Source organism: Monomorium pharaonis, chromosome 2, assembly GCF_013373865.1.
Source record: "Monomorium pharaonis isolate MP-MQ-018 chromosome 2, ASM1337386v2, whole genome shotgun sequence".
NCBI lineage: Eukaryota > Metazoa > Arthropoda > Insecta > Hymenoptera > Formicidae > Monomorium > Monomorium pharaonis.
In genome coordinates this window covers 27,809,746-27,834,281 of record NC_050468.1, presented here as the reverse complement: position 1 = coordinate 27,834,281, position 24,536 = coordinate 27,809,746, and the positions used below count along the sequence as shown (strand labels likewise).

The window sequence follows — 24,536 nt, the reverse complement described above, 5'->3', positions numbered from 1 at the left end:
ATTGTCGGAAAAACCTAAGTCGGGAGACCTCAGCTGACTGTCGGTTGCTGTGTTCGGAACACGCCTTAGGGAAATAAAGGATCGCCGTCCGTCTTTTTCGGGAGGTTTGAAGAAGCGGGGGCTTCTCGGAAGTGGAGATTTCTCGCAATATCGAGCGCACCTATATCAAAGAACCGTGGAAGCACCACGATTGTCGGTCTTCGTGCGCTTTGCACAGTGATAAGATTTCTTCGATAGCGCAAACGAGAATTGATCGTGAAAGCCTCCGCTTCTCTCAAGTTCTTTGTCGTTTCGAGCATAAAAGTCAAATACTCGTGACTGAGATAATTCGAGCGAAGTATAATCGGCAAAGTATAATTGCGTTAGTTCTCATAAACAATTCTCAATCGTTGTCCCCGTTGTATATTACATATCCCCTGCAAATATGTAATTATACATTTAGCTGTAGTTAAATAATATACATGTATATTTTACTTTTTTACAATAATAATACATGTATAGCACAGTTGCAACTGTGCGATATAGAAATATAGAATAAGACACGTAATGTAAGCGTTACACGTTAATTTAATTTATTAATCGCAGGAGACATGAGAATAGAAGTAATTTGTTTTGTTTAATAACGAAATTGTTGTGCGGTGTCCAACATATTTGATTTATTAACAATATTATCTGGAAATTTGTATAAATTTTTAGATTCCGATTTGAAAGAATTCACTGTACGCGGCGATCGGTGCCGGCCTTATATTCCGTCTACATTCACGTGTAATTTAGACACCGGTGTGTCGAACTTATCCTCTACCCATTGAAAACGCAAGAATTTATATGACTCAATATCTGGCGGCACGATGTATCGCAGACACTCTTCAAAGTACTCGGAGTTCAAAGACAGGGCTGTGATCAGGGATCTTTTAGCGCGAGAGAAGCGATACATATTGATATTATCTTTCTAACTCGTTATTCGATAAAATTTTAACAATTACCGTTATGATAGTGTCACATCCTTAACACTAGAACAACCAAACCCGTCAGAATAACAAGTGTCAGACTTTTAAATTAAATTAGAAAAACTATTAAGGCGTTTTTTTTTCGGATTTTTTAATTTTTGATTTAATTATTTAAATATTAAAGAAATTAAAAATAACAATAGACACGTAAAAAAGTTAAAAATAAAAACAAATATTAGCAATAGGTATACACTTAAATGCGATTGTGTTAACGCTGTAGCCTAATATTATACTTGTAGGATAATAAACGAAAAAGAGAAATAAAGTAACTGATAATACAAACGTATAATGGTCCAATAAATGTTGTTTTTTTTTTAAATGCGTTTTTGAAGTATTTTAAAAGGATTGCATTTTTGCGAACTGAAAAAAAAGAATTTTTAAAAATTCATGAAGGTCTCTCATATTCGCGTGTCAAAAGTATTAATCAGCGTTTTAAGAGAGACTTGAAGAAAGAATTTGTCACCGTGCGGTTCGCAACCCCCGTGGTTTCGGCGGCCACTTGGTGGACAGTTTCGTCCGGCCACCTTGCCCCGCTAATCACGGCCCTGCTCCAAGGAAGTCGCGCGTTATGTATGTAAACGCGGCGGTGTGCGTAGGTACACACACGTGCGAACGCCACGCGAGTATAAAACAGCTTTGCGCCGATAGCGGCGCCTTTGATGTGTGCTCTCGTCCCCGACTACCTCCGCCGTAAAATTCTGAAACGCGCGCTGACGTACGCGATCCGCCTTTGACGGGCGGAATGATCGCGCTCGCGTCCTCTCGACGAGATTGCTAATTTCCCCGATCGCGTTCTAAGCAGAGCCATGCTATTTAAATTCGCGCGGACCGTATGCACGTATGCACGTATGAGTATGAATAATGCAGATTCTGATGATGAGCTGGGACAACGCGGAGGGGAGGGAGGGGAGAGGTTTCCGCGCGACACTTGAAAAAAGTCGGAGACGGCGGATGATAAGGGTGATCGCATCGTTTCTTTTTATTAATCTCCCCCCATTCTGCAATCGAAAGATCGTTTCGATCGCACGGCGGAGATCAATGCGTGTCCGCGTTGACATTAAAATAGAATTATTATCGGCACGGTAGCACGGTTGGGCAAATGCTGAATCAGCAAAGGCCAGATAACGGCCGATAAGAAAGTTACACGGTATCGATGCTCGATTTAATGGAGTGGGTGTGGCCGCGAGGCCGAACTACAAGCTGCCGTCGAGGAGACACTATCGAAAACAATATATGCATCTGTGCTCTTTGTCGGCGAGAAGAAAGGATTCAGTGAGATTAATCGCTGCTTGATCGCTGCGCGTGGTTGTTCGCGTTACACCGACGATTATGTGAGCTCCACGAGTGACAATGTAGAAAGAGAATGTCGCGCCGATATTTCCGACAGATATTTTTAATGTGTTTTTAAAATAGGTGTGTTATATTTCCTCAAAAGATATAGTTACTGTAAAAGTTTCAAGGAAAATTTTGCATTTGCAAAGAGTAACTCAGTAAGCAAGAAACATTAAATCAATGTTTTAAAACATTTATTTTATTTGGATTTTATGAACAATGGCATGATATTTTATAAATTGTTTTATAAATTGTTTTTAAATTATTACTTTATAAAGTAATGCTTTTATAAGCATTATAATTACAGTGTAGAAATATTATTTTTAATGTTTTACTTAAATATTTTTCAAATAATAACTTTGTATACAACATCAAAAACTACATATTTGAGAACGTTACATGTTATAAAATATTATTGTAATAACGTTATGTTAATGATATCATGTTTACTGGGAATTTTATCAAACTTTAAAACACAAAAATTAATACACTTTCTATGAAAATCTGCAATAAAGAATTTGAGGTATAGAATAAGGTAATAAGAAATAATAAAAAAGATAATTGTATTACTATTATTAATTGTATATGTCATATCATTTTGATTAATAAAAAGTAATTTTTTATAATAAAATGATATAAATCAATTTATGTATAAAGATGGAGTACGTTAATTCAAATAGCTTCTCCGCGAGAGATGTGTGATTTCAATTACAACTTAATTTTAACAAAACACTTTATATTTAATATTTTTATATTAAAGCAAGTATTTTACAATAAATTTAAAATAGTTTACATTTGTTTTCCTATAAAATTTTATTATTCAGTTATTATAAAATAATTTTAAAAAATATACTTTTATAAACAATAAAAAAATATTTGCAATTTCTTTTTTATTACGTTTTTTATTAATTTAATATGGTTTGTCGTAAACATAACTTACATTGTGCACCAATTTATCCTATTATCAAGACATACATTACAACCTGTTCATATTTTACTTATTACAAAGAAACTATATCATAGTTAGAATCATTGTACGAAAATGTAGAGAAAGATTTTCTCTGTCATATTAATATAGTTTAATTGTAATAATTAATTTTTATGGAGGTCGAATACTAAAATGATAAGTGTGCCAACGAGCTTCAGTCTCTTTTGTAAGTGACATGTAATAGAAATTAATTAATAAACAGAAATTAATTATGGTAATTCTAACACATAGGACCAAATTGCACAGGTGTTCAAGAAGGATTAATTTAAATTTTATATTTTTTGTGTTTCTTTTTACACAGTATGAGTCTATTAAAATGTTAATGTCGATTGGTGTTAGCCATCAGAAAGATTGATATAAATATTCTGCATTATTATAATAGTTGAAGTTAAGTATTGTAGGAGTAGAAATTTTTAAATGTAACAGATTAAATTAATTTTTTAATATCTACAATACTTTTTAAAGCGATTAAAAAATATATTTAAAAGTTTTTATGAGAAATCTCTCATAAAAGTATATCACAAAATTAAAGAAATACAAACTTTTATCACAAAGATAGCAATCGATTTTTAATTAAAGAAAATAAATTCTAGTTATACTAAAAATTAAAATTGATTTTAAGATTTTTGTTTAACAATAAGACAACCTTTTATTTAATTTTTCTCACAAAAATAAACAGTCACTTAAAAAAATACCATTTTTAACAAAATTATATTAAACATTGAAATTTATTTCATAATTTTTATTTAACGATAAACTACTACCTTAAGATCATAAAGCGATTGAAAGAAGGAAGAAACATAATATATTTGTATAAAATTATTTGTATTGTTGAAGAGATTAGCGTTTCTTTATAAGAAAAAATTTTGTTACATTAATTTTGTATGTAGTAATGGTAAAATAAGAATAGGAATAACTTTTCCCTGTTAGATTGTGCGAGAATTTTACGCGCAGTTAAGAGGTTTGCGATACGTATCGAATGAAAGAGCAGTGGAAATGCGTGATGTAAACTGTTCAGTAGTCCAAGGGGAGGATTGAGGTCTCTGTTTAAGTTCACGCAACTTTGCGTATCATTCCACACATGGGAGTTAAGTACGTGACATCTTACGGCACGTATTAGCCGCGTAGATATTATCTGAACGTGGCATATGACACCCCGAGCCGAGAGACTGGCAGAAACGATGGGCGTCTGTTCGGCTATTGAGACTAAGCAGATGATATCGCCTATAAATGATTTGAAGCTTTAATAACGGGGAAATATATATATCAAGTGCCTCATAGGTTCAAAGGGGTTGATCGGTGGACGAAACCAGCAATATGTCGCTCATTGTTTGTGAAATTTTGCAAGATTTTGCTCAAACACATAATAATACTTAAACACGGAAAAATAAAGGTATAATTGTAAGTTTTTAATTCCATTAAGATTATTGCTGTTATATGATTTAACAAAGGGTCCAATAATTTGTATTATTGTCTATGAACAGGCATGGATAATAATACAAATTTATCCATGTTTTAAAATCCATGAAATAGACAGGTAATCACGAGAAAGAATAAAATTAAATTACTCTTTGTAGATTTGTGTCAAAAATGCTAATTTTCAATATATGTGATATTGATAAAATACTGTAAATATTAGATAAAAATTGACGGAAATCTGAATATAAAATTGTCAGTTGAAGCATGATTAATCAAAATATATTACAAGTATTGCAGTTTGTTATAAAACATGTTAAGAACATTTAAGATCTGATCTAATATTGTATGAAGCTAATTGATGTTTCATAATAATGAAACATATTCTATGAAGCTGATTATTATGTAGTTTATTTTTAATATTATTGTCTTTAATTCTAGTTTTATTTTGTTTTGTTTTCGACGTAAGACAGCCGGAAGGACAAAATCTGTGTGTGGTCTGAAACGCTATAATTTATTTATGATTAATAAAAAAAATATTCAAGGTTGGTAGTTCCAAGTAATGTGGTTTGGGTTTAAAAAGAGAGTGTAAAAGAAAAGTTTTTTTTTCTCAATGCCAGTGTAACTTGAAACCTGCGGCATTTAACATCTGTGGTCGAGAATAGAAAAGCGAGAAATCAGAAAATCTGCGCCTGTTTTTCAAGTGGCAGTGGTTCCGATAGGCTTCTACTGCTTCTAGTATGCCACTTGAATAGTGTCGAATTAAATATGAGGTTTCACCTTTTTTCAAAAACACTGAAATAGAATGACAATTATTTGCAATCTATCAATCGTTTTTAGTGATTCTCAAATAGCTGTACTAAGGATTTTATTTTATTATTTTTTCTTTATAAATACAATATAAGAAAAGTATGTAGCAATTCCTATATACAAATTTAATAAATTATTATTGAAATTAATAAATTTATTAAATTTCTACATTTTTAAGTTGCTTTTTTTATTACTTATCGCGCACACACACACACACACACACACACACACACACACACACACACACACACACACACACACACACATCAATTAATTTAAATAGCTTTAAATTGTGACCAAAAAAGCTACAGTTATTAAACAATAATACTAAATATTAAATAATACATTAAAATTATATTAATGTATAATTACATTAAGAATATTATAAACATTTTTTAAATTATGTAAATATGAGGTAATGAATATACTCAATTTTTTAGAATATTTGTCAAATTGTTCCAATAAACTTTCGTTATCATTTTCTATTAGAAAAATCTCTATATTTAACTATTTATATCTAATTTAATGTATATGTAAATCAAATATGAATATTAAATAATTGCTGTAATTTTTCCAAAATAGTTATTTACAAATAATCAAATATTTTTTGTTGAATATAATCTCGTTTTGTGGTAATTTACTCTACATAAGATGATCTTATTAGAATCACAGCTCCGGTCAGATTGTGACAAACTTTTCACCCTTTATCATAAAGGCCGTTAATTTCTAAAGTTACGCTATAAACAAACTGTCACCGTCTGGCGAAGATGTCAGTGTCTCGAGTGTTCCTCGACTTCGAGAGGACCTGTAGATAATCTGTGAACGATATAGAAAGAAGATTAGAAAGAAAGAGAAATTGAGTGGGCTTTTCTCTGCGGAGTCAAATGTTTGTTTCAATTTTTCATCCGAGGCTCTCGAAAGTCATTAAAAGTTCTTTTAATCATCGACCTCTTTTCCAAGGATGTTGCCTTGCCAATATCGAGCGGAGAATTGTTTGAGAGACTATATAATATTATTTTAACTTTGAAATTTTTCTCAGAAATCTTAAATATATTCTAGTAAATATATATGAGTTTTTTTTTATGCGCGCGCAATTCTGCTACCTCTCGTACTCGCAACATTGAACAGATAACGTTAAGCGGAGCGTCTGTTAGAAGAACAAAAGTAATTTTAAATTTGTTTCTTTTTATTTTTAAAAAAGTACTAGGTAAAAAGGAAAAAACCCTGGACTCATAAATATGTACTGCCGTTTCAAAGAAGCTTTAATCTGACATATTAGAGAGAGGAACGAGAGGAGGGCATGTATTCTAGCAAGTACATGTTCAATTTGGTAGTTCCAGTACCTGTATAGTTTTGCAAGGAGTGGCAGAGCGCAAACGACGAGAGAGAGAGAGAGAGAGAGAGAGAGAGAGAGAGAGAGAGAGAGAGAGAGAAACGGGGAGGAAACGAGGGAGATAGATGGATGACGGCGACGTACAAAGACGCTTCAGGGGTGACGAGAGCGTGCGAAGGGGGTGAACGGGCGGCGAGGGGATCTGCCTGCCTGATGGAGCTTGAAACTGAATTAACCATCCCCGCCCGGGGCCCGTGATCTCGTCGCAACCTCATCTCGACGACCATTATATTTGTCTTTGTATGCTAAACATTTTGTGGAATTATACGAGACAGGTTTCGAAGAGTCGTCTCTCCCTCTATTCTCTCTCTCTCTCTTTCTCTCACTCATTCACTCCTCCTTTTTCCCCCCCTATCCTCTCCTCATCCCATCTCTGCAGTGTGATCGAGAAACGATAACGATTACAGGGCATTTCTCTCTTGTGCAAGATTACTTTCCAGGCGAAAAGCGATCAGTGAAATACCGTCAGTTTCCCATGCGCTTTTTTATGCACGCCGAAAGAATTTACCAGCAACGAGCAGAACTGTACTCGCGTTCAATGATTTCGGAGAAATCCTAATTGAAAACAATCATGTTTAGGACATGAATTGTCGAAATATTATTCAAATATTTCTTGTGTCATAGTTCACGAAATTTTTAATGCTGACGATTTATCTATGGATAAACAATTGTACTCTTTAAATGTGTATATAAAGTTGTACTTGCTTTCTACGAATTTTATATGTCAAAGAATTAAAAAAACGAGAAGAATCTTATAATTTTTGAGAATCTTTAATAATTTTTAATAAAAGATTGAACATTAAATTTCATTAAAAGTTATACATTAAATTATATGTAAACTTAGTAAACAATTAATGCAATTGATACTGTTACTAAAGAAGATCGGACGTTCAAAACGTTCAAGAAATGTGAGAAACGGCGAGAGATTTGAAATATCTTTCTAAATAGCAAGTGATTCTACGTCATTCCGCAAGAATTAACGAAAGCTTCTTTCTGAATTCGCAAACGTCGACGAGCTTCTTCGGTTCACTCTGTCGGTGTCACGCTGTCTGTGTCATTATAAATCGATAAGTCGATAAGATAATCTTTATACCACATATTGTTACCGATAATGATACTGTCTATGATATCTTACCGCGCGCTATACAGTGGGAAAATTTGTATTAAATTTTATATACATCGTATGTCCCAAACAGTTCATTCAAGTTTTGTGTTAATTTAATATAAATGAATATGTTAAAAAGTAATAGAAATATTATGTAATACATAGACACAAAAAATGTAGTGTCTTGATACAATTTTGGAAACAAACTGCAGAATTTTTTTTAACTAAAATTAATTTATAACATTGATATTCATTTATCTTAGAACATTTCAATTATATTATTTTTTATTTTTATTTCTACTTATTCATTTATCTTGAAATTGTATTATTTTAATATTAAGAAATGTTGAATATTAATTTAACACAAAATATTAAAACGATTACATTATGTTAAATTAATATTTATAGGTAAGTTAAAAATTCTATACAAAAATTTTAACTAGGATCATTTTTATAAATACAAAATATTTTCTACTATACAGTTGTCGACTTTCTCTGTTTTTATTGCATTTTAATTTTTTTATCGTTATTAGATAAATTTTTTTCAAAATTAAAATTTGAAAAATAAATTTATATCTTTTAGCTTTAAAATAGTCTCTCTCTCTCTTTTTCTCTCTGATTTTGGATTTTACCTTATGTAAAGATATAGTTATCTTACACTAAGGATCAGACATTTAATACTTAAGTGTCGGATATAAAAAGACAGCGATTTAAACGATAAAAATTACAAAAAAAAAAAACAGATATTACGTGCCGTTATCTTAATAAGAATTCTTTTAATTCCAATGCCGCTTCAGTGACTTTTAATGTCTCAAAGATGCATATGATAATGACGGCTTGCTGTAAATAGCGTAAAAATCAATCGTTTACCAAACAGGTTTCTATCAGTTTGTTCTCATTAATACAGCTCAACGTAAAGATTCATCTTCTCTGACGTTGATGTAAATTCGTGGCGAATGTATCGGTAGCATCGATATCCCAAATATCATGCTGCGCTGCATCGTTAACGTATAATAAGATTACTGGACCATATGTCGGAAAGAGTATTGGATGAGGACGAGGAAGATGGATTATGTGCTGTTAAAAGTAAAACAAATCCTTGTCCCAATTAGTAACACTATACGACGAAACAATATAGCCTTGCGTTATTAAGAATGATTAATCTGTTGTTATTGGCTCTTGAAAAACCTTAAACAAATTTTTTATTTCCTATATATTTATTTTATAAAAAATTATATAATTGAGACAAAGTTTTCACTGGAAATGTATGTAATTAATATAAATTTTTTTACAGAAAAATACGCAATCAATACAAAGTTTTTGAAGAAATTAATGTGTTTCATCTATTGACTACCTATTTTACATAATTAAAAAATATTTACGCGTTCTAATTTTCTAGGTTTTTATCTCAAAATATTAAAATCAAGGTACAGGCCTATTTCGGTAAGATACGATGATAATTCGCGTCGTACGCCAGTGGCGCCATGTTGTTTATATACTAATGGTTCGTGATATGTAATCCCTATCTCTACGGTAGGGGTGGTTTCGCGCCCGTCGACCCTGTGGTTGGCTCGCATGAAAACTTGCGTGAGTCGATTACCCGATGCACCATGCTGGAAATGTGTTCGTCCGTTCACTGCGATGGAGTTTGCAATAACAGAATTGTGCTTCGAATTTCACACATACCTATATACACGTGTTACGGTTACATATACGCAAAGAGCGGGGTTTTACCTTCGCATATGAAAAATTGTCGTTTATCTATTGAAATGCATTTTTCTTATTGTATGATTTTATCGTAATATCAAGAAAAATTGAGAAAAATCTTTAAAAACACAATAACAGTGGAAAAAGCCCTTAATTTTAAATAGGCTTTTTACACGACACACACACACACACACACACTTTTTCTCTCCTCGAAACTTTAGAAAAGATTTATTTAATACAAATTATATCTTATTTTTAACAAATTTAAACGTTTTTCAGGTAGTGTGAGCTACACGAGTGTTTCTTTAACGTAAATTTATTATCAGAGACAAAGACACTTAGGTCAAAAACGATCTTTCTCCTCGAAGTTACGAAGAGCGCTTTCACCATTGTTTGGCGAAGATTCACACCCTCGGGTTCCAGGAAATTAACAATCTTATACATAGTAATTTTACTTTTACGGAGATTACGTGTAAATTTTACGACCAAACGTGATATACGTGTGTACGTGTCAACGCGTGGCACACACGCTCCATGCGCATTCCATCTCTCATCGGCGCGCCGCACACACGCTCTCGACTTACGTAGCGTCGTATAGCGGCAAAGTGTACTTGGCTCTCTCCTCCCCCTCCCCTCCTCCCTCTTATTCTTCGCCGCCCGTCCCCTCCGACGCGTGTTGCGGACGCGTGGCGACGACGGCGGCGGGAGAGCGCGCGGCTGTCCACGGGTGGGTAGCGTCGCGACGCCCCGCGGGGTCACCCCAACCCGGAAGCTCCGCCCCTGTAGAAGTCGAGCCGCCAACCGGCGTATCCAGCGTCCGGGATACGGTAGGAGGAGCCACCGTGTCGTCGTCGTTGGCGCCAGGTAAACGGCGATCCTGGGCCCGGCCGTGTGGCACTCGGTCTCTTAGTATCGCGCCGACTCTCGGGTAAATATCTTGTTGCTCCCTTTTTTTTTACCCGGGGGGGGATTCCTTTCTCTCCCTCACGCCGGAACGTACTCCGCTTCCGTATACCTCACCGCGCACACCGCGGCTTCGGTACCGGATTTAAAAACGAAACTCACTACGTGGATGGCGCGAGCGTGGAGTCGATCGCCCACGATCGATCGTTCCTGAAGTGACAACTTTGTTTTGTTTTTTTTTTTCCCCCCGAAATTCTCGGAGGCAGTCGTTCCCACTTTTATCTTCGACGTGGGGAGGATGCAAATGGAGACGAAGACGGAGCCGCTGACACCACCGCAAACGCCGCCGACGATCGACAGATCGATGCATCAGCAACATCAGCAGCAGCAACATCATCATCAGCAGCAGCAACAGCAGCAGCAGCAGCAGCAGCAGCATCTACAGCAACAACATGTAGCTTTTTCAACCTCGAAATGGGTCAAGTCGCACTTCAACGGCAGGTACATCCAGCCGCAACACGTCCAGCCAATGCATAGCGCCAGCAACTATCAGGCAACTTTCCTTGGTTTGCTGAAGGAAACGGCCTTTCAGTTAACGTTTAGGGGTTGCTGCCCTCAGCGTTATCTCTACCCTTATCAGGGTCATCCGGGGGTGTTTCCGGTGCCGCCGCCGCCACAGCCCCCGCCGTTCCTCGCGCGAAGAGCAACCGGTCAGAGGCCCAAGAAACAGTTCATCTGCAAGTTCTGCAATCGGCAATTCACCAAGAGCTACAACCTGCTGATTCACGAGAGGACACATACCGACGAGCGACCGTACTCGTGCGACATATGCGGGAAAGCCTTCCGTAGGCAGGATCATTTGAGGGATCATCGGTAAGTATTCATTTTCAACACATACGCATATATACATTTAATCCTCTTTAATTTTGTTGATCTTCTATTGATGATAACACGACGGTCATCGACGTCGGACAAAGTTACGTTGGCGTTTGTAAAAAAAAAGATTTGCTCCGGCAGCAAGCTTCTGTATGTGATTAAATTTTAGTAGTATACGTCTAATATTTATAAGTTATTACTCACAGACTTGCTGCTGCATCTAACTGTTCTTTTTTTTTTTTTTGTACAACTTATGTCACGCGTAAAAGGAATTGTAAAATAATTCGAAAAAGCAAGATAAACTATATAGGAAATATATACATAATAGCGCGATTTTAATACGAGAAATAATCCTTACTTAACAAATTTTTTGGGGACAATATAACAATGATAACGGTTCATTAAATTTCATTAATCTGCTCCGGCTTGTTCTTGATTCTTGGCTGGTTGTTCCAACTTCTTGATAAACTTACCTATCAGGTAAATACATGTCTGTCTTATTTATTTAGAAAAAAAGTAAAGATAGACACATGCTCCCTGATAGGTAAGTTTACCGAGAAATTGGAACAACCGGCCCTTTAATGTATATACACATAGCAATTTTATCTTATAATAATTATTTTAAATTCTATTAACCTGCGATAGCAAACGTGAATAAGTTTAAATTTTAATTTAATTATTTCGGTTTTCCCATAATATTAAAATTAAAAGTAAAATTACATCTAATTTGTAGTTTAACTTTTTAAATAAGAATAAATCGAATTAAAATTCGCAAAAGTTGATAGAATTTAGTACACGCTAAAGTATAAAAATAATGCAAATCATGGATAACACAGTAAAGCAACTAAATATTATTTGAATGAATTTAAAACTATGGAGAATATCCATGAAGTCCATGGAGAAACGTTGAAATTTTTTTTTGTATGTCCTTGTACCTCATACTTTTGTGAATGCCTATGAATGAATCCTACTGTATCCTACTTTTTTGCATCTTGTCCTTGTAACATATTAGATATACTTATTTATCTTCTTTTCACCTTTAGAAAATACGAAATTTGCAGCATAACGAACACATTTATGGGGTTTTTACTAATATAAACATTAGCAATTTTGTGAACAAAAAGAATGAATTTATATAAATCTATATTGTTGAAAGCGTATATACATTTAATTTAATTTGGCATTTTTTAAATAAAAGTAAAGAAGATAGAGATTAATTATAAGAAAACTTTTTTAGTATATTGAAGTTTTTAGGAAATATTTTATTCAGTTTAATATGGACCTTAATATTAAACTTATACGATCAATTACTAATTAGGAATATTGAATCAGTAAAAATATTGACAATATGTATCAATATTTTTACACCTTATTTTTGTGATGATGTCATCCATGACTGTGGAACTATAGTGACGGAAATGCTGACTCGGTTCTGTATTCATATCCTCTCCATACAATCAATATTATTGTCAATAATTTTACCACACAACGATATGTTTGAAAATTAAAAAATTTCGAACACCGTTAATATTTTACATCAATCTAATAACACACACAAAACCACATATGATTAATACTATTGTCAGTATTTTTTTTATACTGATCAGTAACCAATTGCGAATAAAAGATAACAATTTAGATCTTTTAGAAATTGTGTTTAATATTTAAAAAAAAAATTTCTTACAAAAAACTTCTGATGTATGTAATATTTGTCTGCTAGTTAATAATCCCGAAATGTATATTTCTTAGGACAGGTTGTTTCAATACGTACTCGTTATGAAAAATTATTCAGTCTACTGTAACAGTCAGACGGTAATAAATCAAATGGTAATTACATCAGGCTGGATAAATCCACTTTGTTAAAATATATTTTGACATTCAATTGTTAACATTCAGGGGATAATGATTATGATTAAAGACCAGTTCCAACTTCTTGATAAACTTACCTATCAGGTAAATATGTGTGTCTTTTTAAATTTATTTATAGATAGAAATGAAGATAAACATATGATAAGTAAAAAGTTGGAACAACCGAATCGTAATCATCATCCTCTGAATATTAACAACTGAATATCAAAATTCAAAAATGAATTTATCCAGTCTGGTGTAATTTACCAATTGATTGTTACCAATTGATTGACTATTACAGTAGACTGAATAATTTTTTATAACGAGTACGCATATCGCCCGCGGCCCATTTATCGATCGAGACTATCACTATATGATGTAATATTGGAATATTTTTTTATAATTTAAAAACATTACATAACTAGATATTATAAATATGATAATAGCTATTAGTATTATAGATATTATAATATTACATTTTTGCAGCAATTATTATATATATATATATTGTTGGGAAATATCTATTTTAGGTTACGATTATAACGTTTCTCAAGCATTTCTAAATTATGTCTTATGTATAATTATACACAGGAAAACAAAATAAAATAAAAAATACATGTATCTACATACATCATATAAGCATAACTTAATCATAGCTATTACAATTTAATATAATTTTGACGATTTTATGTCAATCGCATATCAATTTTTTGCAAAAAAATGAAACTAAAGTTTTAACGTTGGGATAGCAAAAATTTTATTCTTCTTCCACTTAAAAAGTTGCGCATAAAGATATCAATGCCGAACATATATAATACATTATCATTTATCGATATCGATATTTTGTATCATCCGCATCCTTGTGAAAACAAGAAATATCAATTTGCTTCTTGTTAATTTTTGATTGTGAACTGAAACCATAACTTATTGTTGATGATAGAAGCCACATATAATTGTATTATCGATCAGAGATGAAAGAGAAAAGTTTATATTAATCAGAATTATCAAGAAGAGAACAGGGGTTACACCAAGTATCATAGAAAAGATTAATTTACAATATAGAAAATTATTGTAATATTTATAAGTATTATTTATTAGGTCGTAAAGTACGTATATGTAATGTTGTATAATTTACGTTGTATAGTTATAAATTTATCGTACTCTACGAAACAGTAAAGAGGACAGATTTTCGGTTCTTAATCAGGTCTGATAAGTTTCTTTTACATTTTAGATATATACACAGTAAAGAGAAGCCGTTCAAATGCAACGAGTGCGGCAAAGGATTTTGCCAAAGCAGGACTCTGGCAGTTCATAAAGTCATGCATATGGAGGAATCGCCACACAAGTGCACGATATGCGGTCGGAGTTTCAATCAGAGGAGCAACTTGAAGCAACACCTCCTGACGCACGAAGTCCCGCAGGATCTCAGAATGGAGACCTCGGTGTCATCAGAGTTAAGGATTGTGCCATCAGAGGTTAAACAAATGGCAGAGCGGGTGAACGGTCTTCTGCCAATCCCGAAGAGCACCACGCATAAGCTTGGCTTCACTATAGAGGATATTATGAGACGTTAGTTCTTTATAATTTCTTTTATAATTTTAATCTGCGTGCACTTCACTTTTGCGTTTGCTTTGTATCACAGTTTTTTATTTTCTATGCATAAAAGTGTACGAATTAAATTAATGCATTATTGTTAATATATATATTTTTACTATTATTAGTTAGACACTTTATTGTTACAATAATTATATGTTTAATTTGTACGTTTTAGCATTAGTTGAATTGGTTGTAAGGGTGCCAAGAGAAATTACCGATAATAATTTTTTATTTTTTATACAAGTGTCACCGATTTAATAACCGAATTTAGTTTCAATTTAACTGCTTTTCTGTTGATGCTCGCTATTTTAATGTATTAAAGTATGTAACTTTCTGTCTTAAGAATGTGTAATAAACATGACGTGTGATCTTATTTTCTAAATAAGATCCCTTATATTTTAAATAACATTGTTGAAACTTTTTTCTTTTTAAATAATTGTTACATTTTTAACAATTAACTAAATTTTCTATAATTATATGTATATATTTTTTTATAAAAATTTCTATATCAGACTTTTATTTAAAGCTCTTGATTCGCCAATTATAATTTACAATAATTCAATAGTATTGAATTTCGATAATTAATTGTGCGAATAACTTTCTTATTTATATTATGTAGTATATACAATTATAATTATAGAGAATTGTATAATTATAATTATATTTACAATATTATTACAATATTATTACAACACGTTCTTAAGGCAAAATATCACAATTTTTTTTATACGTGCACGTTAAGCACGAATAATAGTGAGAAAGCTACATCAACATGAAATTTGGTTTGAGAGTTGTAACTAATTCAGATTGCTGTTTTGTTTAATTATACAAAATAATTAATTTATATTTTAGTATAGTAAGAAAGCAAGGATTCGGTTAAACTTCAATTTCAATTGAAGTTTATGGATTTTTGCACTTACTTCTAAAGCTTGTTCGTGTTGCTTGCACTTTTTGCACTTAAAACCTTTCTCTCTTTTCAACGCCTAAATGTATATTTATTTTGTTTTAAATGCAAAATTCTTTTTTGAAGATTTTAACCAACAACACGAACAAATCTCAGAAAATATAATAATCAAATTGTCTAGATTTAATTTCAACATTTTCTTATATCTTTTTTTATATTCGATTCTTGTAGCACTTTATTTTTCTACGAACGTTATTCTTTTTTTCTTCACTAGCAAAAACTGAAGATATACATATATGCGCAAACTGTATTTATTGACAGACATTCTCAAGACTCTGAAATTAATTCCAAAGTCGAGGTTATGACGAGAGTATAACACTGTAGTTACAAAGAGCGAAATTACAACTTTGAACTCTAAACGAACGCAAATTACAATGAAATAGCTAATATTGCCTTCAGTAATAACACAGAACTAGCATGCATAGGTTCTTGTTTGATGTAAAAGTTTTATGCAATAGCACAGTGTTTGAAACAGAGACATTGCTATCAAGTACAATTAAAAGATATTAACTTGATATAATTTGTGTTTGCTCTTGAGAGTCTATTGTGTCTAGTCAGAGTTAAAATTTTCTAAAATTATCTTTCTCACGTATCTCGTTTTTCTGTAAGATTACGTGAACAAGATTGTTTCAAGGGAACTGTCGTCGATGCGCGTATTAATGTACATTTTTAAAAAATCCAAGTACTTGCAAAAGTGAGTTTTTTTCATTTAATTATATGTGCACGCAGATCTTCATGTATATTCTTCTCTTTGTAAATATGTTTTGCACACACACAATATTTATATTATATCATAAACACACATTTGATTAAAATTATATTTATATTATATCATAGATGTATAATTAATTATACTTAGCTTGCATATATTGATAGCAAATATTTATACTACGTTTAAGAGTAAGTCTTGTGAATATTCAAATCTTCTGATCCTTACAAGAATTGTATATGCGTTTATATGCACATAATGTTCTACGAATATATATATATATATATATATATATATATATATATATATATATACTTTTTCGATAACGTGACAAAATATCAGAGGCAAAAAGTTGCACGACGCCGAGACATTTTGTCATAAAATAGCGAACGTATGTCAAGTGTTTGTGACAACTCATACAGTACACTCATTCAAAGGATAAAAGGTGCACGGACATCCTTTGAACGTCTTACTGATATCTTTGGGAGGTCTGTGCTGTATGGGGAATGAAACATATGTATATGTTTTTAGATATACGATTATATTATTAGATGCTGTAAACTCATAGTTCACACGGAAACAGTATTCACTGCACGTCGAGTCGAACTTTTACCGCGCGCATTTCAATTATACATTTTTCTCTGACTTACGATGCTGCTGCCGGTGCATTTCACTTTCCCTATTAGGTATCGGTACCTCGCGTGTACGATCGTTGTCAGTTCGAGGACACACTCCCGATCTCCGAGCTGTTTGTCGACGTAATTTATTCTCGTCATATATCAGGAGAAATCTTGGGTTCACTGCTTCAACGCTCGTGTAAGCGCCGCACAAAATCTCTTCTTCTTTTTCTTCTTCTTCGATTAATGGTTCGATACGGCCAAACGCACAAATCTCGATTAAAAACCATGAACTGACGGACGAGAATGAGGTCGTCGAGGCTGAGCGCGCGTAGGCGACGCGTTCATAAATTGAGATAATTATCAGCGTAATTTGTTACAGAGTTTCGTAAATATTTCGCGTCATATGTCTCTTACCTTCAAGTAGCACGCAATGTCACAATTACGTCAATGTTACAAATTGAACGTGAAATCCAGTGATATTTTCGCCGAGTCCCAATCAATAATAACTTCATCTTATCCTGACGGTCGAATGTTACTTGGACCGTTGGACGCACGACACGTCGTGCGTGTGGGATTAGGAATGAGGGACAGACGGTAGAGATTTAATTACGCGTAAATCACACACACGGTGCCGCGCGAGGAGAGTGTCCGTTCCGAATGTTTTTAAATTACCGGGCTTTTCAAAAGTGTATACGGTATCCAGTTCTTAAAGTGCATACGGTCACGAGGCGTCGAGATAATTAATGGTTCCTCGACGAAGACAACGATCTGCGCCGGGGAGGATGCGACCTTACCGTACCTGTCGTGTTATATCGACGGTGTTAATCGAGTTTCTCCGTCCGCCAGACATCTCTCCGTTTCCCGTAAAATTAGAAATTTAGATCAGATAAGGACGGGAGAAGGGAGTAAGAGGACATTTCCTCCGCCGGTTAGCCACCCTCCCCTCCGATGCCACCGGCAACCCGCGAACGGTCCTATACAGATTTCTTTTTCTTTTAATCTAGAAAAAGATACTGCTGTGTATGCTATCCGCAGACCACCCACGTCTCCTCACGTACAGGGTGTAGACAGAATTTTCATAATGCTTTCTCGTATACAGATTGTTTCATGAACTTGGAATAAATTTACTAGGCGTTAGAAAAATTTTGTAAGAAGAGAGAATGGCTTTTCAGTTTTTAATATCGACATTGGTTAAAAAAAGAATTATCCATATTTATGGATATAAGTTAATTATTCGGCTACTATGTTACAAATTTTTAACGGAATTTTTTAAATTAAAATATTTAATAATGAAAGTTTAAAAAACATGATTATATAATAACTAAAATGGTAGAATCTAGAAAGTTAAATTTTAGCTACAAATCAAGTTTAAGCAATATATAAATAGTTATGAGAAGATATTTAGCACACCCTGTATGTTAGATTTCGACTTGATTCTTTTTTTCTGAATTTCATTTAACGCGCGTGTTTTCCAGTTTCGACCCGAACGTTGAGTTACCACTAATTTAAGATCGTTGTAAATATTTATATTCGTGTAGATAGTCTGTCTGTAGGTGTGAATTGTCTTCTTCTGTGTAGTTTCGTCGTTCTACGGTCCGATGAAGTCGCTTGTGCTCTTATCGGCGCGCTGAATGTATATTAGAAGTGCATTTAAGCGACTCCGAACTATTATCGGATTGAGCGCGGTTATCAATTATTGTACGATCATACCAAATAGAATGAGAGGAACAAGAGAATACCTCACGCTAGTCGTAATGTATATTATTAAATGTTGTTGTTATTAATTGAAAATAAAAATTATTCCAAATTCAACGGCTCCTTTTAGTGACGTAGTTTTGTGTTCCTCTACGTAGCGACGTAATTTTGACTTATTCCCGTAGTTTTGAGAATCTCCAGGTCTTCATCTTATAACTATATAATTCAATCGAATCTAGTATAATTTTTAGACTTGTTCACTTGTAATTTTACATACTATTTTTAATTATATACAATTTGTGATAGACATGTACGTATTTCCATTATAAATCATACAAATTTTAAACTTGCTTATGTAATTTTACATACTTTTTTGCAGTACATTCAGAAAAAAACGTTGCTAATTTTCCAACTTGATTCAATTTCTTCAGTCCAAGTTTGTGCATTCAACTTACATAAAATATTTGAACTTTAATACAAGCATTTATATATTTAACTGAAATACATAATAATACATACTTGAACCGAAAAGATTTAATCAAGTTGAAAAATTCAGTCAAATTAACAACTTTTTTTTAGTTTATACAATACATATTTTTGCCTTGATGAAAGAACTGCGGAGTAATTTTGTGAGTATGACTCGTCCATCAGAGAGAAAAAGAGGGAGAAGAAAGAAAAAGAGAATATTCGATGTATCTGGATTTAATTCAATCTCGTGAGAGTAAACAAGAAGCAGTTCCCTCAGCGATCCCTTTTCGACGCAAGTCGTTACGTGGATCCACGGGAACGAGGCTGACCATCATTCCCGACTTTCCCGACAATAGCCGGCAGTTAACGCGCTTGCCGGTCAGTTAGTACTGTTTAACTTTAATTAATTCCCGCGCCTTCCACGGACAATAAAGCGTGATGAAACGCCGCACAAACAAGACGTTGCGTCCCTTTGCTCCTTCATCATCGAGCTAATTCCGAGCCTTGTTGTGTCACGTTGTTTGTTCGTTTTCTGCTTATATAGACCTGCCGATAACGCCGATGCGCTTTTTTCCACGTAATTTTAAATTAAATTAGCAGGTTCAATATTGACAAATCTGGTGCAATAAAACACATAACGATGATAGCGATCGCCGTTGTCGGGTCTGCACGATTTATATCGATTAATAAGCAAAGAGCTTATTACAATATTTATCATTTAACTTCTAGAAACTCTTATCTTTAATTTATAACAGTAACGGTTTTTTTCCTCAACGCTTGTGATAACAGTATTTATTTATTTGAAATTATTTATGTAAACAGTTTTAAATTCCTTTTTATTCCTTTATTCCTCCTATCGGATGATGTCGAGGTTGAGCGTTTATTTCAGTTTTGCAACAAAGTTATTAAACGCGTATGCGCTTCTAAATTTCAGCAACCGTACCAATTACCTGTCTCTGTAATTTTAGGATTCGAAAGATTAATCAATCGGATCAACGTGTGAGCAATAAGCGCGCGAACCGGTGATTGTCGATAATATTTTTGGAAGATATAAAGAGATGATATGTTTCAGAAGTAGGTAGCCGAAGAAACGTGGGAGAGAAAAGGTGGGATGAAAAAGGAGCGGAATGATGAGTGGAAATGAATTTCGTGAGAGAAGGAAGACGAATGAAGAAGGACCGTTTGGCTGTACCCTTTACCGTTTCCCCTAGGGGGACGATTTAATTCCAATAATTACAATGTTACGGTTCCTGGTATTCTGCCGAGAGCACAGCGACTTGTCCCACGGAGGAGGCTAATCGTTTTCCTAAATCGAGAATACTATTTCGCACAGCTCACCGATGCTATTTCACAGTATCGACCCTTTTTCATTTTATGTAATAAAAACAAGACGGTGTTGCTCCGTTCAAATAGCGATCTCTCTTTAATCCTACTAAAGTTTTTTGTTTTTTTTTCGTTTTCCTCTGAGAAGTCAAAATATTTGTGTGAATCTATCGTAACGTATCACAACAACTGCAATAATTGTATTCCTAATAATAATGTAATCTTACATTTGTTTCTTACATGTTTATTTTTCATTTACATAGTATTAACGTAAAGTGGCAAAATATTTCACAGCAACAGAGGAGAGAAACGCACATTTTGTCATAATTATTTTATTGATAAATTGCGTGCATGTTGTGTGAATATTTTTATAAGGTTTTTTAATAGCTGTTTATTTATTTACGGATATATTAAATATTACAGACACTCAAGAAGCGTTTATTTTCGAAAATATCAATACGTTTTATCTCTGTTTATACGTTTTTTGTTTTTGATATTTTAAATGCGTTTTTCAGGTTTAAACGTTTTAAATCTAAAACTTTTTTAAGTATTTAAGAAACAAAGACAGAAATAAAATATTTTTATATAAAATAATTCTTAAAATTAATTAAAGACTTCTTTTTTGAATGTAGTCAATTACATACATATTGTTTTCTGCAAATAGAATGTGGAAAGAAATAAAGCGGCGTGTGAAAGGGGCGAAAACTCAAGAGGAATTCAAGGTAGCGAGTTCGCAAGCGACTTTGCAATTGTGGGAGTTAACACCGTGGAATGTCATGAAGCCTCCTCTCCTCTCAGGTCCACCTTTGCAGCTCTAAAACGTTAACCACAGATTACCCGGTGGATTAGATCGCTCAGTCGGGCGAGGCCTCGAGCTACGATTGCAGGGCAAAAAGAGGACGGGGAGAAGGAAGAGAAGCTGCCACGGTCCCCTCACGGTGCTCTGCGTGTACCCTCTTATTAGGGCGTGAGCCTTATCTAAGGGTCACAGGGCCCCGGCGACCTCGTGGGTCCCACAGGGACCACGAGGTTCGTCCAGAATTCCAGGAGTTGTTGCGACCGCTACGCACAAGCTACAGACAAACGGGGCACCGTGAGTTCTTCTTTCAGGCTTCTGAACACTAATTTCGGTCACCTTTAAGATAATGATGATAAGGATGAACCGTGAAGTAATCACCAGCGAGAAAGGGTGACGAGCGAGATATTTGGTTCTGCAAAGCGGTTGAAAGTCGGTCGAACGTCGTGAGAAATCGTTATTGAGCAAGTTGCGATACGAAGATTACGCACTTAATATCTAATACGTATTGAATTTATACGTTTATTAAAGCGATTAATATCTTGCGCAAATATTTATAGATGCTTTGTAGTTAAAATTTCCTACCTTATCACAATCATTTATCAATTTTTATACTGTACGATTTGCGACACGACCTTTTGTATTTAGTATAAGTAATGAAATGTATACATTATACAATAGTAAAATGTATTATTCTAATACATTGCATATTTATAATTTATATGTATTATAGTATATTTTACTGTACGATGCATTACTTATAAATACAAATTGTATAGTATATAAATGGATTATATAAAAGTTAGATAAATGATTACTAATAGGTAAAAGTGGAAACTAAGCAAAGTATTATAATATGTTAATCACTTTGAAGGTACATATATAAATATGTGTTATTACGGAACATAATTTTTAAGAAATGCTCAATTTTTAGTTTTTTAACGATTTAAAGAATTTTCTTACTTATAATGGTTTCTTTGTAAAGAATATTTTCTTAACAGTCTTAAAATATACTCATCATTTACTTGAAACAAGTAAATATTGGGTACTTGTTGAGTGAGCAAAATAAACTTCTGTGTGCACACAGATAAAGAGATACTTGAATTGTGAATAAATATTATTTCAAATATTTCATAAGTTTATATCCGCAAATCTTCCACAGAAGTTTATTATAAGCATAAAATTTATTCATTCCGTTGTTTAACATCAACAAAGTTATATCTTTACGTGTCTAATTATAAATTACAGTTTATCCTTTTATTTTAATGATTGCTGATTCTTGATTGACCACGTGGAAGTCTTTTACGTTTTTGACATCCGCTTTTACACCTTTAGAAGATGAAGTAAAATGCGACTACAAACACCGTTTCGTTTTTGTACCTTGCACTGAAAAGGACTCGAGATGTGAGTGGAAACGTTTGCGTATATATTTTCGATTGCGTTTGCATTGAAACGCGTTGAACATCATCTTGAATAAAGTTCCTGCACATTTCCAGTGCTGGCTGTTATTGGCAACTTTCTTTAATGTGTTATTCAAAATAAATTCTGAATCCTGGTAATTTAATCAAGAAAGAAAGGGAAAGTATTCAGTTAAAACAAAAATTCGAAAATTTGCGCAACATTGTGACATTTTTTCAATGCAATTTTATAATTCAAAAGAGTAAATATTTTCTTATCGTATAATAATGAGTTCGTCTAAGATCAGTAATGAGAATGTATTTTAAGCCAATCAAGAAACCTCCTTTGTGTCAAAAATGACCGTTGCCTACTAGAAGGAGGAAAATAAATTGAGTAATCACTTTTTTGCAGGATATAGAACTTCGTCTGCGTGGATATTAAGTTCGTAATAATGTATCCTTCGCGGAAGCGTCTCAGCTTTCTACGTAATTTCGTAAAGTAACGGTCCCCCGGACTTTCGCGGCCGCCGCGTCAGGGAGATAGAGAGAACGATTAAAAGGCCGGGCGATAAATTTTCGGAAAATTAAGAACTCCGCTGCCGACCGGGTGAAACCGGTACGGATAAGCGTTCAAGGAAGGAGCGCGTAGGAGCTGAACCCGCCGCGGGCCCAGGGCCTGTGGTTAGGGCGGTACGGCGACCGCTCTTTTTTCAGACCCCGACGATTAGGTAAACTGTCTGCCCACGGCGCGCGGTGTGTGCCTACATTGTCGGAACTCACTCCCCGGCTATGCTATTAGTTAGTAGTATAGTTTAAACTCGGGACACATCGCGCGCCGGATCGCGCTGGACCGCGGGGTGCGCCGGGGTGCGCCGCGCCGCAGAAGATGCATGGGAAGACGAAAGAGGTATAGGGAGCGAGCCAACTCCACCCTTTTAAACGTCGCTAATTCGCGATGGACTCCGACCGCGACGCAACCCCCTTCGAGTCGTGGCAAAAGAAAAAAAAAAAAAAACGACGACGGAAGTGGGAAAATGGGCCGCGGCGTGGCGGCCGGGGCCTTACCGGCATCACCGGGCTCTACCGAAATAAAGGGTCTCGGACTCCCGGATTCCTTTTGGCGATAATCGATACTACGTCCTTCCCTGCTCTCTTCTTCTCCCGTTCCCGCGTGCTTCCCGCGCCATCGGCCGAGATCGTTCTCATTTTCTTCGCTCGTGCAGCTCTCTTTTTCTTCCGAATAGCGGTAGGAAGCGTAGGAGGGCGGGAAGGGGAGGAAAGGGAGCGGGCGAGCCTCGTTTTTCCTCCTCGTTATTCTCACCCTCACGAAATTGCCGTAATCGGTACCGATACATGGTCCATTATCGACGGTGCAGCACGCGCCTCAGCCCGACGTAGTTTCTCACGCAGTTTGCCTACCCAAAGTCGTCGCCTGTGTCACCCGCGCGCGGATACGAACCTGCATCCCACCTTCCCGGAACGTCACCGCTGCCTTCCGATTGGCGCGTTTGACCCTTTGTAGTTAGCGGCTACCGACGAGCGCATCCACCAGCTGCTACCCTCTAACGGAGAGCTATGCAACG

At 34.6% G+C, this 24,536-nt stretch overlaps 1 protein-coding gene across 1 annotated transcript; it reads left to right on the top strand.

Annotated features, from left to right (window-relative positions):
- Positions 1-9,963: 9,963 nt before the first annotated feature.
- LOC105833896 (protein odd-skipped) lies at positions 9,964-16,742 on the top strand. The gene is made up of 2 exons (XM_012675987.3): positions 9,964-11,534; positions 14,617-16,742. Exons 1-2 carry the CDS (start codon positions 10,960-10,962, stop codon positions 14,957-14,959), a joined length of 918 nt encoding a protein of 305 aa, XP_012531441.1. The 5' UTR covers positions 9,964-10,959; the 3' UTR covers positions 14,960-16,742.
- The last annotated feature ends 7,794 nt before the right edge of the window (positions 16,743-24,536 follow it).

Excerpts from the sequence above, each read along its gene's own strand:
- LOC105833896 (XM_012675987.3), top strand. The coding sequence starts at position 10,960 with ATGCAAATGGAGACGAAGACGGAGCCGCTGACACCACCGCAAACGCCG. Across the intron at positions 11,535-14,616 it reads GATCATTTGAGGGATCATCG|ATATATACACAGTAAAGAGA; the intron begins GTAAGTATTCAT and ends TTTACATTTTAG.